The sequence below is a fragment of the Bos taurus genome, chromosome 10 (genome assembly GCF_002263795.3).
Source record: "Bos taurus isolate L1 Dominette 01449 registration number 42190680 breed Hereford chromosome 10, ARS-UCD2.0, whole genome shotgun sequence".
Classification (NCBI taxonomy): domain Eukaryota; kingdom Metazoa; phylum Chordata; class Mammalia; order Artiodactyla; family Bovidae; genus Bos; species Bos taurus.
The window spans coordinates 60,180,797-60,200,772 of NC_037337.1; the positions used below are offsets into that span (position 1 = coordinate 60,180,797).

A 19,976-nucleotide genomic window follows, 5' to 3' on the forward strand; every position below is an offset into this window, starting at 1 on the left:
CCCATCACTTCATGGGAAATAGATGGGTAAACAGTGGAAATAGTATCAGACTTTATTTACTTGGGCTCCAAAATCACTGAAGATGGTGACTGCAGCAATGGAATTAAAAGACTCCTTGGAAGAAAAGTTATGACCTACCTAGATAGCATATTCAAAAGCAGAGACATTACTTTGCCAACAAAGGTCTGTCTAGTCAAGGCTATGGTTTTTCCTGTGGTCATGTATGGATGTGAGAGTTGGACTGTGAAGAAAGCTGAGTGCCAAAGAATTGATGCTTTTGAACTATGGTGTTGGAGAAGACTCTTGAGAGTCCCTTGGACTGCAAGGAGATCCAACCAGTCCATTCTGAGGGAGATCAGCCCTGGGTGTTCTTTGGAAGGAATGATGCTAAAGCTGAAACTCCAGTACTTTGGCCACCTCATGCGAAGAGTTGACTCATTGGAAAAGACTCTGATGCTGGGAGGGATTGGGGGCAGGAGGAGAAGGGGACGACAGAGGATGAGATGGCTGGATGGAATCACTGACTCGATGGACATGAGTTTGAGTGAACTCCAGGAGATGGTGATGAACAGGGAGGCCTGGCGTGCTGCGATTCAGGGGTCGCAAAGAGTCGGACACGACAGAGTGACTGATCTGATACATGTATCCACTCTTTTCTTTTTGGATTCTTTCCCATGTAGGCTGTTACAGAGTGTGGAATAGAGTTCCCTGTGCTCTAAAGTAGGTTCTTATTATTTATCTATTATATATATATATAATATACATATAATATATATAATGTATATATATATTCTCCATATATATATATATGGAGAAAGCAATGGGAACCCACTGTAGTACTCTTGCCTGGAAAATCCCATGGACGAAGGAGCCTGTAGGCTGCAGTCCATGGGGATCATGAAGAGTCAGACACCACTGAGCGACTTCACTTTCACTTTTCACTTTCATGCATTAGAGAAGGAAATGGCAGCCCACTCCAGTGTTCTTGCCTGGAGAATCCCAGGGACGGGGGAGCCTGGTGGGTTGCCGTCTATGGGGTCGCACAGAGTCTGACACGACTGAAGCGACTTAACAGCAGCATATATATATACATGCTAAGTCGCTTCATTCGTGTCGGACTCTGTGCGACCCCATAGACGGCAGCCCACCAGGCTCCCCCGTCCCTGGGATTCTCCAGGCAAGAACACTGGAGTGGGCTGCCATTTCCTTCTCCAATGCATGAAAGTGAAAAAAAAAAAAAATATATATATATATATATATATATATCAGTGCGTATATGTCAATCCCAAACTCGTAGTTTATTCCCCCCTCCTTTACCTCTTGGTGACCATCGTTGGTTTTCTACATCTGTGACTGTACTTCTGTTTTGTAGATAAGTTCATTTGTACCTTTTTTTTAGATTCCACATATAAACAATCTATGATATTTGTCTTTCTGTGCCTAACTTCATTCAGTATGACAATCTCTGAGTTCATCCATGTTGCTGCAAATGGCATTATTTTGTTTGTTTTTATGACTGAGTTATAGTCCATTTTATATATGTACCACATCTTCTTTATTCCTGTTGATAAAGATTTAGGTTGCTTCCATGTCCTGACTATTGTAAATAGTGCTGCAAGGAACAATGGGGTGCATGTATCTTTTTGAATTATAGTTTTCTCCAGGTATATGCCTAGGAGTAGGATTGCTGGATCATATGGTAGATCAATTTTTAGTTTTTAAGGGACATTCCTACTGTTCTTCATAGTGGCTGCATCAATTTATATTCTTACTAACAGTGTAGGAGGATTCAGTGGTGCCTCCTTGTAAGGGCACTAATCCCATTTGTGGGGGCTCCACCCTCATGACCTAATTACCTTCCAAAAGCTTTCAAATATTATCATATCAGGGATTAAGTCTCAACATTTGAATTTGGGAGGAGCAGGAATAATCATTCTGTAATGTTGTGGTATAGTCAGGCAATCTGGCAAACACCACAATTACTCCAGGAAGGCAGGTTTTACTAGGGCTTAAGTCAGCTGTAGGTGATGTGGAGGTTTGCAGCTGCTTCTCTCTTAGGCCTGAACACCCACTCTTGGTCTCCTCCCTGAGCATGTTGCCTGCTCTCTTCAATGGGTGAGGGCAGTGTGTGTAAGAGGGCCCAAGTGGCTCAATTACAATTTAATTATTTTGATAATGCTCCAAAACTAAGGGTATCAGATAACTTATGTTCCAAACATGGGACACTTAAAAAATTACTATTATTTATTTGGCTGCCTCAGGTCTTAGTTACAGCATGCGGGGTCTTCATTGTGACATGTACGACCTTTCCTTGAGGCGAGTGGGCTTCTCTCTTGTTGTGGCACATGGACTTAGTTGCACTGTGGCGTGTGGAATATTAGTTCCCTGATCAGGGGTCAACCCTATGTCCCCTGCTTTGGAAGGCAGATTCTTAACCATTGGACCACTAGGGAAGTATTCCCAAACTGGGACACCCCTTAGAGTAAAAGGCTACCCTATTAATCATTCTGCCAAGCTAATAGGCGTAACTACAGCACACTCTCAATCTTTGTATTTATTGGCTGAATTTGGAACTTGTCTGGGGCACCATTGTGAAAAACCACTCTTCTAATTCTTTTGGCTAGCATTGTTCCTATGTTTTTCTTTTTTGGGCAACTTGATTCCATCTGATTTCTATTTTATTTTCTAGACTGTCTTTAAAATATATGAGCCTCTGCTAACTCACATTCTTATTTTCTAGCACTGTTATGTTTTTATTCTTTAGAAAAATATTTTCTGTCATTTCAGTGGGACCTGAGAGGAAAGGGAAGTAGAAGGACATGTTATCTTGAACAGTGAGCTCTTTCATTTCACTGTGAACATATGCTAGCTTACTATATTCTATAATCCATGTGTATCACTTTGCTTCTTTTTGGAACCAGACACATTTAGTGACACCAGTTGTGCAGGAATGAGCTTACCTTGGTAAATGATAAATTCCTTGGTGAGCACTTTCCTTTTATTACTCTCCCATTTCGAAGGATGCCTATGAAGTGGCAGGCGTTAAGTCATTGAACCTCAGAGCAGTTCTCAGTGGGCATTGTTTATGGGGAATTCGGTCTCGGCTTCCTCTTCTTGGCAGGATGTGACTTATTGCCAACAGGGGTTTATATCCCCTCACATACTGTTGTAGTACATGGAAGAATGTCAGTTCCTACAAAGACAATTCAGGCCTAGCATAAAAAGGTAAAAGGCAGAAAACTAGGAATTTAAATCCAAAGCCAGAATTTTGCAGGGCTTAAGGAATGGATGAAAATCTGCCAGAATTTTTTTCATGAAGACTCAGTTCAGAAAGAAAATGCTTACTGAAAGTATAGAAGTAAAGATGAAGACTTAATAAGATGAATTTAAAAATAAATAGGGACTTCCCAAGTGGCACAATGGTAAAGAATTTGCCTGTCAATTCAGGAGACTCTAGAGATGCAGGTTTGATCCTTGGGTTGGGAAGACCCCCTGGAGAAGGAAATGGCAACCCACTCCAATATTTTTGCCTGGAAAACTCCATGGACAGAGGAGCCTGGCAGGCTACAGTCCAGGGAGGTCACAAAGAGTTGGCCATGACTGAGCTACCAAGCGAGCACACAGATATAAATAGAGGAGAGGACCTCCTGGCTCTAACAAAGTCTTCAGGGGCAAGAGCAGTGTGAACACTAGGGAGAAGATCCAAAATTTCCCAGCACAGAAATTACTCCTTGGGCCACTTTGGAAAATGGCTGTTTTCAGTCCTTAGGGAGTGTAGTTTCATGGAGACACTGGATAGGATATTTAGAGTAAGCAAAACTAGACACAGAACTATAGAATTCTGTGCTTGGATGTGCTTCATATAAATGTGTAATTTAAAAATGATCATCAACTGAATGTATATGAGCTAAACTAAAGCCAGTTAATATGAGCACATTTGATTTTTTAATGTTTTATTTTATATTGATGTATAGCTAATTAACAGTGTTGAGAAAGTTTCAAGTGGACAGCCATACATATACATGTATCCATTCTCCCCCAAATCCCCCTCCTATCCAGGCTGCCATATAACACTGAGCACAGTAGCACATCTGATTTTTAACTTACAGCTAATCTGGAAATTACATACAGGATGCCAGTGGGCCAATAACATCAGTTGTTTTCCTGTCAGCAGTTTTACTATGCCTGGGTCGATGTGGGGAATAAAAACACCATCTAGCTTTTTAAGTTTTTAAGTCTCTTTAGCCTGCAAAACCTCATTTCGGGCTTTGATATTTTTGCTCTTTGTTGGAGAATCAGCAAGAAAGAGAGGATTATGCTTTTACAGTCAGAGTTTGAAATCGTTCTTTCAGAGGGCGGTTGTTTGAGAGGTTGCTTCCTGGTGGGTTCTCAATTTCAGAGTTATACAGGGAACTGACTTTTTTCAGTGGTAAAGAAGGAAGTCATGTAGGTGGCTATCAAACAGATAAATACTCTACAAATGCTAGGAGTCCAGTCATAACCAAAGACAGGGTACTGTTTGTCAGGAGCAGTCCTCAGAGGTGAACTTCATACCTGAAAGCTGAGCCAACACAGGGGATGTAGAGACATTTAGATTCCTCTTAGACTTTTGGGAAATAGGAATCAGTTCTTATAAATCATGATGCCTGGCAGTACCTGTACTGTACCATGCCTGTACCATGGTACAGGTGGTAAGACATGTTCCTACCTTCCTTCTTTCCCTGTTCATCTCCCTTATCTTTATCTCCTTCTTATCTCCTCCTCTTTGTTTCTCTCTTGCTGTTCCTTTCCTCATCCCTAATATGTGCCTCCAAGTTACTTCTTATCACCTTCTTATCAAACTCTTATCACATCCCTATACTTTTTACGATCTGTCACTTATCTAGGTGGAGAGCTGTGGGATAAGGGAATCCCAGGTTGAGATGGTCAGGTCAGTTACTAGGAGAGTCCAACACTGACATCTGTTTGTTACTTGACTCATCTTTCTTCCATCACTTTCATTGCTCCACCATTATTACTCTTTTGTCAACTGAGTTCAGTAAACATGGAGTAGGAATTTGCTACTCTTACTACAGAAACATGCTCTGCTGGTGTTTCTGGGGCACTGTCTTGTTTTGCCCTTTCAGTTCAGTTTAGTTCAGTCACTCAGTCATGTCCGACTCTTTGCAACCCCATGGACTGCAGCATGCCATGCCTCCCTGTCCATCACCAACTCCTGGAGTTTACTCAAACTCATGTCCATTGAGTCAGTGATGCCATCCAACCATCTCATCCTCTGTCATCCTCATCTCCTCCTGCCTTCAATCTTTCCCAGCATCAGGGTCTTTTCCAATGAGTCAGCTCTTCGCATCTGGTGGCCAAATATTGGAGTTTCAGCTTCAGCATCAGTCTTTCCAATTAATATTCAGGACTGATTTCCTTTAGGATGGACTGGTTGGATCTCCTTGCAGTCCAAGAGACCCTCGAGAGTCTTCTTCAACACCACAGTTTAAAAGCATCAATTCTTTAGCACTCAGCTTTCTTTATAGTTCAACTCTTACATCCGTTAATGACTACTGGAAAAACCATAGCTTTGACTAGATGGACCTTTGTTGGAAAAGTAATGTCTTTGCTTTCTAGTAGGCTGTCTAGGTTGGTCATAACTTTTCTTCCAAGGAGCAAGCGTCTTTTAATTTCATGGCTGCAGTCACCATCTGCAGTGATTTTGGAGCCCCCCAAAATGAAGTCTCTCATGGTTTCCATTGTTTCCCCATCTATTTCCCATGAAGTGATGGGACCAGATGCCATGATCTTAGTTTTTTGAATGTTAAGTTTTAAGCCAACTTTTTCACTCTCCTCTTTCACTTTCATCAAGAGGCTCTTTAGTTCTTCTTCAGTTTCTGCCATAAGGGTGGTGTCTGCATTTCTGAGGTTATTGATATTTCTCCCAGCAATCTTGGTTCCAGCTTGTGCTTTATCCAGCCCAGCATTTCTCATGATGTACTCTGCATATAAGTTAAATAAGCAGGGTGACAATATACAGCCTTGACATACTCCTTTTCCCATTTGGAACCAGCCTGTTGTTCCATGTCCAGTTCTAACTGTTGCTTCCTGACCTGCATACAGATTTCTCAGGAGGCAGGTAAGGTGGGTCTGGTATTTCCATCTCTTTAAGAATTTCCCACAGTTTTGCCCTTTACAAATTTTAATTTCTGCAATATGATAATCTTTGGGTTTGTGGTCCTATTAGTTTGTTATTTGTACTTACTTTCAGGTGATATAGAGCTGTCCGCTGGCAGTAGACAGAAAAATTGGGCCCCAGAGAAGGGATAAGCTCCTTTCTGAAGATCTTGGTGAGCTGGAGTGAGGTAGAGAGAGAATGCAAAGATTGTGTCCCTCGGCCTCTATTCCCTGGGAGCATGTGTATAGTCCCCTGAGTGCCAGACCAGAAGCCTGCCCCACAGGCCCAAGGTTTTATGTAGTTCTCTTTCTCAGAAAGACTGGGAATGTGTTTTAGTCAGCTGTCTGTGCAGTGCCCTGAGGATGGTAGTCTGCCAAGAACAGAATCTTTGATTTTTACAGTTCCATAGGATCCAGGAACACAAGGCTGTGGCTTTCAGAGCCAAGTGGCCAAGGAGTATTCCCTGGGTGGCAGCTGTAAAAAACTGGGTCATCATATGTAGAAACTGGGGCACCAAGTGTGTTTGGACTTCCCCTCCAGGGGATCCTAGAACTCTGGAGTGTGGTAGAGGCGGAGTACGAAGATAGCACCTATTGGAAGATAAAAAGGGGAAATAGAAATAGGAAAACAAGAAGACAAGGAGAAAAAGAAAAAGAATAAAGGAAGAAATATAAGATGGCACCCATCTGCATTAGCAAGGCAGAGGTAGAGCAGGGAGATTGTATCCACCAACTGCCATCTCTGGGGAGTATGCCAGAGGTCCGTGCCCCTAAGACCAATGTTTTAAAATTAGAATGTGAGTCTTTTTCTGGTGCTTCTCAAAAGGCTGCTTCTGTGCTGGGCCCTGGGGTGGGTGAGTCTGCCTGTAGGCACTTTAAAGAGCTGTGCTTCAGTTTGCCGTAGTCCTGCCCTGTTGGTCTTTGAAGCAGATGCTTTGGAGGCTGTCTCTCAGGTACTCATCTGGAAAGTTGGGGTATGAACCCTTCGCTTCTCAGGTTGAAGCTCTGGGTTTTGAGTTCCCTTCTCCTTTGTGTGGGGATGAGATTGTGTCTCAGACTTTCCTACCTGCTTTGATTGGTTTCCCTCTTGTTTGCCTGATGTGAAGGGCATCACCCAGCTAGTTTTTAGGTGTTTTTCAGAGGAACTTGTTCCAGGTATAGCTGTTGATGTGGTGTGTCTATGGGGAGGAGATGACTTCAAGATCTTCATAAGTTGCTACCTTGAGCTGGAATTCTGCATTTGCTTTCCGAAGAGATTTGACTTTTTTGGCCATTTCCAGCTAAGGGCCGGTCTCAGTGTCCTGAAGATGTCAAGTTCCTCTCACTATGCATGGATTGTTTAGACATTTTACCATTGGCTCCATAACCATTAGGTCAGTGACCTCACTGGCCACTTCAGTATGGTTTTGCTTGGCTATATTACGTCTTACAATTCTATAGCAAAACAAAATTTCCTTTCCAGTGTGGCATTTGACATAGCTTTTTTTAGAAACTTTTTAGAAACTACCTGAAGTTAACAGAAAGGGTCTTTATGGAGTGAAAGGGATATAGAAATTGGCGACACATACTGTTTTGCTTTATGGCTGGCGTTAGAAAGACAATGAAAAACACTTCAGCTTTCCATTTGGGGACTTTTCCGATACGTGTTCCAACATTTAGGCTGGAAAAAAACCAATGCCCTTCAAATTTCAAAAGAAAGAATTCTTGCAACCTTGATGACAATCAAAGTAACCTATGTGATGTTAGTTTAATGAGTCGTATGTTTCTTTTGGTTGAAAATTTAATTTCTTACCTGATTTCTCTTTCTCTTTAGAAGTGGAACGGATAGTAAAAGCCAATGACCGTGAATATAATGAGAAGTTCCTGTACAAAGTGAGTAAAACACATATCCCGCACACAACCTGGGGTAGGTCTTAAGATAGTAGGATTCATACCTTCTAGAACTTTGACTTCACTAAAAACTTTGTTGGCCCATTTTAATAGCAAGGTGCCATATGTTTCAGATTTTTAAAAATAAATTTAGATTTTAGTAATGTTTATACACTTATTTTTTTACACATTAAGAATGATTGGTATTCATATTGGTATGGGAATAAGATGAAGTATCTTCTTAAGAATGATGCTTAGTTTATTCTGGTGCCCATTGGGCACTTGAATAATGTAAGGATACTATGAAAACAGGCTTCTATGGTAGTACTTTGTGATAGAAGTGGTGAAAGTGGCTGATGGGGGATGAATAACATTTGGGGATTTTCTCTAAGCAACTCAGGCTGAATGTGGAAAAGTGTATGTAGGAGAAAGTTCCCCAACCTGAATGATTGTATTTATCAAGTGAGCAGTGAGAATTATTATTTAAAATGTGTGAGCTTTAAGCTTGTATTGAACTACTTTAAAAAAAGTATTTATTGGGCACACAGGCTCTTTGTTGCGTCGTGCAGGATCTTTTGTTGAGGTGCACAGACTCTCTAGTTGTGGTGCTCAGGCTCAGTCGTTGCCCCAAGGCATGTGGGATCTTAATTCCCTGACTGGGGATCCAACCTGTGTCCCCTGCATTGCCAGGTGGATTCTTAGCTATTGGACCACCAGGGAAGTCCCTGAAGTACCTTTTTTTTTTTAAGCAAGTTTTTTTTTTTTTTCATTTACATAAGTATTTATTGAACATCTACTAAGTGACTGGCACTATTCTAGAAACTTGGGATACACTGGTGAACACTGTGAATTATGTCATGGTGCTGCTGCTAAGTTGCTTCAGTCGTGTCCGACTCTCATTAAAATCTCCTCTTTCCTTGACTCAACTTAAGTTGCTACATGGGCTTTTAAGATAAGTTCTAAGAAAGATAATTGGTAGAATTGATGCTGCGGTTGACATGCAGCCTATAAGACCTGGTATGATTGAGTTACTAGCACATTAACCAGAGTCTGAATTCACAGAGGGGTTTGATGACTATTAAGATGTAGCAATGTGAGTTTCTTGGGACAAACTTTAGCAGTGTCCATCCAGGAACTAGCTAGAGGAGAGAGAATTTTGGCCAATGGATTATTTTTAGTATTTGGTTCCTTTTGGGAGGTCATTTCCATATGTGTAGATGAAAGCATTGAACGGCTCTAGCTCAATACCAACAGAGATAGCTAACCACTCCTCTTCTCATGCTGTGCTAATTACCTAACTTGTGATTCTCTACAGGGAGATTCTCTACAGCACACTGCCTCTATGACAGATTTCTCATTAGAATAATACATGGCAACTCTGATTTTATTCATTTATTTTATAAACTTGGTTAAAGTAAGCCTCCCCATGAGAGAAGGAATCTCTCTCAGAAGGCTAATGAATGTGCTTTCTAGCCTGGAGTGGGAGTGGGAGGATGACTTTCTTCATGGTGATTATTTCCACTCTGTGCAGCCTCCTGCCATCTGGTCATTTAGCCTGGCTGGTGATCACTAGACTTGGCCCCATGCCTTTCTATCCATTTTATAGCCAGTTCCTTAACTCTTAAGGATGACCCTTGAAAGCCTTGACCACCAAATCCTAAATAAGAGGAGTAGAAATCTATATTTTAAGATCTCGGGGGAAAAGTTCAGTAATCTACTACTGGGTAATCATGCATTTACATATTTGGCTATATCCTTATTTTTCCAATATGTAAGAAGTATTTTCATTCTGTGAGTAGTGACTGTATAAGGAAAGCCATATTTTTTATGTTACTTGTAAGATGATACTGTCCTTTATAGTTATTTTTACTTAATTTATATAATATTTAAAACTTAGAGAAAAGTACAGGAAATAATATATCACCTGTATGCCCACTACACAGATTAAATAGGTAGTAACCATTTGCCATGCTTGCTTCATCTTCTTTTACTATTAATAATAATATGCCAATCATAACAGAGGTTTTTATTTTCTTGAGCTTGCATGATATTGAACAGAAGCACACAGATGTGTGTGTTTTCTATTGGTCTTCTTAACAGTGACAAGGCAGTAGAACAATATTCTGCAGCTGCAGCAGATGGAATAAGGCAGCTTCATCTCTGAGTTTAAACATACTAAGGAAAAAACAAAGCCCATTAAGGTCTAGGAAAACCAAGAATGACACCAAGAGTTGAGAGAAGGAAGCTGCAGAGCAGAGAGGGGCATGAGTGTCCTGGGTCTAATGACCCTTCCCATGGCTCAAAGGGGATAAGCCAGGCCCTCCTACAGTGAACAAGGGTCCCTACCAGACCTGGCTGATGGTGTGTTGATTTGGGAACTCCCAATAGGATGTCTGGCCACACATGAGTTGTAGGACTTTTCTCAGCCTCAGTCTATTCAGATAAAAATTACAGATAATAAGTGTAGTGATTTCATAAACTTATTGTATGGATTAAAGCAGAATAACAAAAAGTGACCCCATGAGCTATTCTTTATAGAGATAGTATTTGAATCTATATCTATCTGATTTTAAGGATTTTTAAGCACTTCATACGTGGGCTATCCTTTTAGGTAAGGCAGAAGCCATGGGCCTTTCGCTCAGTCTCGCGTAGCTTTAAAGGATATTACCTCAAATGGAAAAGGGTTTTTTAAAAAATGTGCAGATCTCAGGCACTAGTAAAGTAATGCTTAAAATTCTCCAAGCCAGGCTTCAGCAATACGTGAACCATGAACTTCCAGATGTTCAAGCTGGTTTTAGAAAAGGCAGAGGAACCAGAGATCAAATTGCCAACATCCACTGGATCATCGAAAAAGCAAGAGAGTTCCAGAAAAACATCTATTTCTGCTTTATTGACTATGCCAAAGCCTTTGACTGTGTGGATCACGATAAACTATGGAAAAATTCTTCAAGAGATGGGACTACCAGACCACCTGACCTGCCTCTTGAGAAACCTGTATGCAGGTCAGGAAGCAACAGTTAGAACTGGACATGGAACAACAGATTGGTTCCAACTAGGAAAAGGAGTATGTCAAGGCTGTATATTGTCACCGTGCTTATTTAACTTATATGCAGAGTACATCATGAGAAACCCTGGGCTGGAAGAAGCACAAGCTGGAATCAAGATTGCCGGGAGAAATATCAATAACCTCAGATATGCAGATGACACCACCCTTATGGCAGAAAGTGAAGAAGAACTAAAGAGCCTCTTGATGAAAGTGAAAGAGGAGAGTGAAAAAGTTGGCTTAAAGCTCAACATTCAGAAAACGAAGATCATGGCATCTGATCCCATCACTTCATGGGAAATAGATGGGGAAACAGTGTCAGACTTTATTTTGGGGGGCTCCAAAATCACTGCAGATAGTGATTTCAGCCACGAAATTAAAAGATGCTTGCTGCTTGGAAGGAAAGTTATGACCAACGTAGACAGCATATTAAAAAGCAGAGACATTACTTTGCCAACAAAGGTCCGTCTGGTCAAGGCTATGGTTTTCCCAGTGGTCATGTATGGATGTGAGAGTTGGACTATGAAGAAAGCTGAGCACCTAAGAATTGATGCTTTTGAACTGTGGTGTTGGAAAAGACTCTTGAGAGTCCCTTGGATTGCAAGGAGATCCAACCAGTCCATCCTAAAGGAAATCAGTCCTGGGTGTTCACTGGAGAGACTGATGTTGAAACTGAAACTCCAAAACTTTGGCCACCTGATGTGAAGAGCTGACTCATTGGAAAAGACTCTGATGCTGGGAAGGATTGGGGGCAGGAAGAGAAGGAGACGACAGAGGATGAGATGGTAGGATGGCATCACCGACTCAATGGACATGCGTTTGGGTGGACTCTGGCAGTTGGTGATGGGCAGGGAGGGCTGGCATGCTGTGATTCTTAGGGTCGCAAGGAGTCAGACATGACTGAGCAACTGAACTGAACAGATCTCGGCGAGAATGCTCTTAATAATTGATGAAGTAATATCCTTCCCTAAAGGCTGAAAGGGGGATGGGGATAAACTGAAAATTATAAAAAATATGAAAGAAAAAATGGCGAAGCTTCCTCAAATGTAGTAGAGAGAATGTTTCAGGATAAGATAAACCACAGCTTGAATCCTTTGCTCTCTTTCTCATTTACTAACTTGTGATTTCAATATATTTATTTTTCTGCACATCATTAATTTTACCTTTGAAATGGGGCATTTTCCTTAGAGGATTATCTACCATAGGGTTAAATGAAATAATTTATATAAATGTTTGATAACGGTAAGACTAGGTAGTATATGTTGGATGTGTACTATGTACCACATCCTAGGCTAAACCTTTTTTATGAATTTTTTCTTTAACATGTTTGTGGGCAAGTATGCACAGTCAATTTTAGATTTCCTATAAAGTACTGGGTAAAGTAAGATATCAGTGAAAATGGCTTAGGAAGACACTGAGAAATTGGCTGAAGTTACTTTTTGCAGCAGATATCATGTCAAAAAGTTAGCAAGTCTGTGATACTAAAGGTGTAGAAGCTGCTGATAAGTTATGCAGGGAATGCAATATGGAGATGCAGATGCACCTAAAGCAAGAAGACTAACAGTGTGAATGACTATGATTGTAGAGTACACACCACTCCAGCCTGCCAACTAAGCCATATGAAAGTGCTAGTACTTAATACTCGGGGCAATGCATTTGATAAGTTCAGGAAATAATCCTGATATTCTTAGTATGGATATTGACAGATGTATGGTTAACTGTGATGACAGTAACAAAGTTAGTATTAATAATGATAATAGGTTACACATATGTAAGTGCTTACATGGTTCTAAGCATTCTATTATAGTAAACTGATTTCATCTCACAACTCTATGAAGGGAGCACTTTACTTATCTCACTTTTATTTAAGAAGACATTGATGCACAGAGGTCTCAGGTGATTTACTCAAGGTCACAGAGCTGGATAATGGCTCATATTCTTAAAACTGTGAGTGTAGTTGTGAACCAGGTGCTTTGCACATATAGCTAATCTTCCACAAACCCCACGATACTGGATGCTTGGGGCTAGTGCACTGGGACGACCCAGAGGGATGGTATGGGGAGGGAGGAAGGAGGAGGGTTCAGGATGGGGAACACATGTATACCTGTGGCAGATTCATTTTGATATTTGGCAAAACTAATACAATTATGTAAAGTTTAAAAATAAAATAAAATTAAAAATTAATTTAAAAAATTTTTAAATTTTAATTTTATTTATTTTTAATAATTTTTATAATTTAAATTTATAATTTAATTTATTTAATTAAAATAATTTTAATTTAATTAATTAATTTTTTAAAATTTTATTTTATTTTTAAACTTTACATAATTGTATTAGTTTTGCCAAATATCAAAATGAATCCGCCACAGGTATACATGTGTTCCCCATCCTGAACCCTCCTCCCTCCTCCCTCCCTATACCATCCCTCTGGGTCGTCCCAGTGCACCAGCCCTAAGCATCCAGTATCGTGTATCGAACCTGGACTGGCAACTCGTTTCTTACATGATATTTTACATGTTTCAATGTCATTCTCTCAAATCTTCCCACCCTCTCCGTCTCCCACAGAGTCCATAAGACTGTTCTATACATCAGTGTCTCTTTTGCTGTCTCGTACACTGGGTTATTGTTACCATCTTTCTAAATTCCATATATATGCATTAGTATACTGTATTTATGTTTTTCCTTCTGGCTTACTTCACTCTGTATAATAGGCTCCAGTTTCATCCACCTCATTAGAACTGATTCAAATGTATTCCTTTTAATGGCTGAGTAATACTCCATTGTGTATATGTACCATGGCTTTCTTATCCATTCATCTGCTGATGGACATCTAGGTTGCTTCTATGTCCTGGCTATTATAAACAGTGCTGCGATGAACATTGGGGTACACGTGTCTCTTTCCCTTCTGGTTTCCTCAGTGTGTATGCCCAACAGTGGGATTGCTGGATCATAAGGCAGTTCTATTTCCAGTTTTTTAAGGAATCTCCACACTGTTCTCCATAGTGGCTGTACTAGTTTGCATTCCCACCAACAGTGTAAGAGGGTTCCCTTTTCTCCACACCCTCTCCAGCATGTATTGCTTGTAGACTTTTGGATTGCAGCCATTCTGACTGGCGTGAAATGGTACCTCATAGTGGTTTTGATTTGCATTTCTCTGATAATGAGTGATGTTGAGCATCTTTTCATGTGTTTGTTAGCCATCTGTATGTCTTCTTTGGAGAAATGTCTGTTTAGTTCTTTGGCCCATTTTTTGATTGGGTCGTTTATTTTTCTGGAGTTGAGCTGTAGGAGTTGCTTGTATATTTTTGAGATTAGTTATTTGTCAGTTGCTTCATTTGCTATTATTTTCTCCCATTCTGAAGGCTGTCTTTTTACCTTGCTAATAGTTTCCTTTGATGTGCAGAAGCTTTTAAGTTTAATTAGGTCCCATTTGTTTATTTTTGCTTTTATTTCCAATATTCTGGGAGGTGGGTCATAGAGGATCCTGCTGTGATGTATGTCAGAGAGTGTTTTGCCTATGTTCTCCTCTAGGAGTTTTATAGTTTCTGGTCTTACGTTTAGATCTTTAATCCATTTTGAGTTTATTTTTGTGTATGGTATTAGAAAGTGTTCTAGTTTCATTCTTTTACAAGTGGTTGACCAGATTTCCCAGCACCACTTGTTAAAGAGATTGTCTTTAATCCATTGTATATTCTTGCCTCCTTGTCAAAGATAAGGTGTCCATATGTGCGTGGATTTATCTCTGGGCTTTCTATTTTATTCCATTGATCTATATTTCTGTCTTTGTGCCAGTACCATACTGTCTTGATAACTGTGGCTTTGTATTAGAGCCTGAAGTCAGGTAGGTTGATTCCTCCAGTTCCATTCTTCTTTCTCAAGATTGCTTTGGCTATTCGAGGTTTTTTGTATTTCCATACAAATTGTGAAATTATTTGTTCTAGCTCTGTGAAGAATATTGTTGGTAGCTTGATAGGGATTACGTTGAATCTATAAATTGCTTTGGGTAGTATACTCATTTTCACTATATTGATTCTTCCAATCCATGAACATGGTATATTTCTCCATCTATTAGTGTCCTCTTTGATTTCTTTCACCAGTGTTTTATAGTTTTCTATATATAGGTCTTTAGTTTCTTTAGGTAGATATATTCCTAAGTATTTTATTCTTTCCGTTGCAATGGTGAATGGAATTGTTTCCTTAATTTCTCTTTCTGTTTTCTCATTATTAGTGTATAGGAATGCAAGGGATTTCTGTGTGTTGATTTTATATCCTGCAACTTTACTATAGTCATTGATTATTTCTAGTAATTTTCTGGTGGAATCTTTAGGGTTTTCTATGTAGAGGATCATGTCATCTGCAAATAGTGAGAGTTTTACTTCTTCTTTTCCAATTTGGATTCCTTTTAAAAAAAAATAAAAATGTTTTATCTGACTTTAAAAAAAAAAAAAAAACCCAAGAGATGAAGTGGCGTCCCATTTAGTAATTTGTCTGAAGTCATACAGCTCATAGGTAGAATCCTAATTTAGATTGGTCAAATTGAAAGCCTGTTTATTTCCATGATACCTTGCTGCTCATTTGACCAATCTTGAAAAACAGTAACAACAGAAAACCCATCAAACAAATCCTCTGAATTCCCTCTCCTTCTCTTATTACATACCTGCTGGTGAAGTTTTTATACTCTGAAGACAAAGGTAGATAAAGGAGATACAAAATTTTACAAATGTGAGGCTAAGAAGGACCTTAAATCCTACCCTTAGCATTTGTAGATGAGAACTTGGGGTAAAAATTTACACAAAGCACAGATAAATGGTATAATTTCCACAAACACAAAGACTGGCCAAGCAAACTTTTCTCTTTGAAGGCTGAAAAAAGATATTTCAATACCTAGAAAAACCTTAATTTATCAACAAACCCTTAAGCTTCAAAGCAATTTATAGAGCATAGAACAGTCTTAAAAAATGACCAAAAGTGCTTTTAAAAGATAAAGGGTTTAGAATACAAACAAAAGACAAGGTTAATGATTCTAAGTAAAATTAATTGGCAAATGAGACATGATATTGTGAAAACTGGAAGGTGGAAAACATAAACCTGCAAGTGGGCTTCAGACTGCCAAGATGCGTGACACAAAGCAGGACCCGGGTGGAGGAAGAGTGAGCCAAGCGCTGGGCTTATTCTTCTCATTAGAAAGGAGTTCAAAGTTTTCTTGGTTAATAATAGGAATGAATAATAGAAGTAATGAGAACAGTTGTATTAAAATATGTTAATGTTAAAAACGTTAGGAAAACATAAGCACGAGCCAGACAGCCACTCACGATCCCTATTAGGAGGAGTTCGGAGTGAACGGTAGGAGTAGTGAAAACAGCTGTAATTGTATTAGAATGTGTTGATGTCAAAAATGTCAGAAAAAGTGTTAGATTAATTATAGCTATTTTCTGACTTTATTAAAAAATAAAGAAATATTGGAAAACATTGCTTCCCACTGTGTCCTGTTATTTTTCTTTACGTCAGCACAGACATATCCCTGTTCAATTCTCTTGAACTTAGACAGAATTTGAGAAGGGGGAGGAACTTGTCTGAGTGCTGAGAAACTTATCCTGCCTCCAACTCAGAAAGTCCAGTAAACGTGAACACTTTATAGCTTTTATCTGAAAATATTTCTTGCACAAAGGTAGATGGGAAGTTTCTAAAGAGTTTTTTCCCTGAGCTAAAAGGAAGTGTCCTGGCTTGAAGTTGGTGAAAGTTTAGCCAAGTAGTTTCAGATGCTTTTAAAGGAGGCCTTCCTTCCCCAAATGTCAATTTGAACACCGTAATTTATTTTTAGAATCTTGAGATGGCTTGTTGATATTATGGTTACTAAATGGAAGCTCTTGTTGCTCTTATGAGTTTTGTGATTGGTAAAACAATGACCATTTGGGTTTTCCAAAAAGTATTTCTTCAGTGTGACAATATGGTGGACGCTCAGCGGTCAGTGCTACAATGACATCACCAAGATGCCCTTCAGCATGAGCCCCTTCCATTTCCCTCCCACCCACTGACTGGGACTTGTATGTTTACATAGTCACTTGTCTTTTAACTCAGAATAAGTGGTTAAGAGTGGAGTTAGAGATTGTGGCCCACCATCATTCTAGATGTGTGAACTTGGACAGTCACTGGACCTCTTTAGGCCCACATTGTAATGACATGTCTGTGTTTCTCTGAGACCAGACTGACATAACAGTAAAACTTTCTATTCCTGTGTGTGGGTGAATTAATGTTTCATTGTCTCCTTTTTTAAAAAATAGAGATAAAAATGATTTTTAAAATTCAGTATGTTCACAATGTACCTACTCTAGACCTAGCAACATGTGTTCATTGACTTAATTACTTTCCAAAGAGGTTCTGAGGAGATGTACGAGAAAAAGGTGAAGCTGAAAGGAGTAAAAATACATGAGGAAACTGAAATGTGTAGAGTATTTTTAGGTGGGCCCCAAACTGCATGCTAGAAGACCCTGTTGCTAAAACTGGCAATGTGTTGAGTGCTGAAAGTGAAAGTGTTTGTCGCTCAGTCATGTCCAAAAAATTTAAACTGCTTTCTTCCAAAAAAATTAAACTGCTTTCTTCAGGTCCACCAGCTTCTTCCATGTGATTTAAAGATATTCTGCTTTGAAACCCCATTGGACTGTAGCCTGCCAGGCTCCTCTTTCCATGGGATTTCCCAAGCAAGAATACTGGAGTGGGTTGCCATTACCTTCTCCAGGGAATCTTCCCAACCCAGAGATAGAACTCGGGTCTCCTGCATTGCAGGCGGATTCCTTACTGTCTGAGCCACCAGGGAAGTGCTGGGGTTATTTATAAAGGGGGTATAGATTCTGCTTTCCACTTTCAAGGAGTGTGTGTAATCTATTCAAGTAGAGAAGACCAGCACATAAGAATGAATTTGATAATAGGTAATAATCAAAAGGTAATGCTAAATTCTAATTGTGTGATGTGGCCTGTGTTAGGGAAATGAAGGCTCAGTGTGAGTGAAGATGTTTGACGAAGTGTTAACAGAGGAAATGGGAAATGACTTGAGACTTGTTTGTTTATATGTTTGTTTATATGTACCACCACTTGTTAGAAATGGGAGCAAAATCCTCAAAACTGATCTAATTGGTGGTGGGGATGGGTCATGGGAAATTATAGTTCAGGTAGGTGAGACCTGACTGTTTAAAAAAAGAATTCGAATATGAGGTAATAGGCTCTCAAGGGGCTGAGGAGTCACAAAGTGAGGATTTTAGTAGCCCTCTGGATTAAATAGGTTTGACAATCAAATGGAAATGCCCAGGTTAATAGGGAATGTAATTTGGGTGGGGTTAGAGTAGTAGATTAAGGATATCCATTGGAAGAAGGCACTTCAAGTTAGAAGAAAAACAGAACTTGTTAACGAGTGATGGCTGAAAGGTGTAGGGATAGAAACTCCCACTCAGTTAGAGAGGGGAGTGCTGAGGAAAACAGGGAAAGGGGGAGATGAAAGCTGGGGTGGGGTGGGGTACAGGGTGGTGCGTAACCATATCTGAAGTTAGGTGCTCATGAACGTAGAAGTTGAAGCAGAATATCTTTACATCACATGGAAGCAGTTGGTGGACCTGAAGAAAGCAGTTTAATTTTTTTGGAAGTCAGAGGGCAAGGGAAAAAACATGCAGAAAAGAAGGTCTTACTCAGTTAATAATAAGCAATAAAAAGAGAAATAGTATTAAGCTTTCAGACTCACTGAAATGCAGTGAAGGATTTTTGAGTCAGTTTTCTCACATTTTGACTAGGTACAGAAAGCCATGGGAAGGTAAAACTTTAAACATTTTCTTTGGAAGACTCGGGATATCTACATGTTGGGACACATCCTAGTCCTGTTTTAATCCTGGGAAAATTTGGTTTTCTCTTCTTTTTTTCATGAGCAGCGTAGTTGTACTGCCAACATGCTGTAGATGCTCACCAAGAAGCCTGATGATTAAAGCAATTTATGTACCAACCAAAAAGTATGGATGATGCCAGGCACTGTGACAAGTTGGAATTGGTTGTGGAAAGTGCCAGTAACTTGCATTTGCTGTCTTTTCTGGTTGTTGGTTGTTGCGTTTTTTTGTATTGGGGAGTTACTATAGTAGCAGTGACTTTTTAGCAAACATTGAAACGCTTTCTGTTTTGTGTGCTGTTAATATCTGTGTCCATTATTCTGTGTTCTACATGACAGAGGTTTTATAAATACTTGTAGGAGAAAAGATAATTTTTGGATATCCCTTAAATTCATTTTCATTATAGATTCAAGACTTTGAAAGTATAAATATGTCATCATTTTGACATCTGATTTATTTAAATACTGTTATTTGGCTAAACGTTTGTCTGATTTTTTGTTTTGTTTTGTTTCCTTAATTTGGTTGATCTGTTTTAACCTTTTGTTTTAGCCTCTGAATTCCTATTTCTAAATGTTCTAAAATGGTACATTAAGAAAATTTAAAAATCCAGTTAAGTTCTAGAACTTTGAAGAGTTTGCTTTTTACTTCTTCCAGGTTTGAGTGAGATAATTTCAGCATCCTCATAAGTTAGTTCTGTTCCGTCTGCTCTACGAAGTAAGTTTCTAGTAAAGCCACGTAATTAGCTTCATTTGTTTATTTTGCTTTTACTTCATTCATTGCAATGATATAAAATTTTAAATAGTTTTCAAACAATATGTAATTGGAATTAAAAGAGTTAAAATAAGCTAATTTTGATGTTTGAATTTTGGAGCTCTGTTGTAGCCTAGCTCTGGTGGACTAGATTAAGCTAAGGCTGAGAAATGAAAAGATGGAGCAGGAAGGAAAGTAACCTCCTGTGTGAAGCAAGAACTGCAACTGCAGTTTCCTTTGTTGGCCAGTGGTTTATGAAGGTAATCCATAAATCAATCATGTGGATAATA

At 39.4% G+C, this 19,976-nt stretch overlaps 1 protein-coding gene across 7 annotated transcripts in view; it reads left to right on the forward strand.

Moving 5' to 3' along the window:
* ATP8B4 (ATPase phospholipid transporting 8B4 (putative)) overlaps positions 1 to 19,976 on the forward strand; it is a 342,280-nt gene that overhangs the window by 90,716 nt on the left and 231,588 nt on the right. For 6 of the 7 annotated variants that reach the window (XM_010809391.4, XM_010809390.4, XM_015473206.3 and 3 more), the window contains one exon: positions 7,973 to 8,031. In XM_010809391.4, the coding sequence (XP_010807693.1) occupies positions 7,973 to 8,031 (59 nt within the window). Of the gene's footprint in view, positions 1 to 7,972; positions 8,032 to 19,370; positions 19,651 to 19,976 lie in introns of those variants that run through there. The other variant, XM_059890864.1, reaches the window with a different exon arrangement.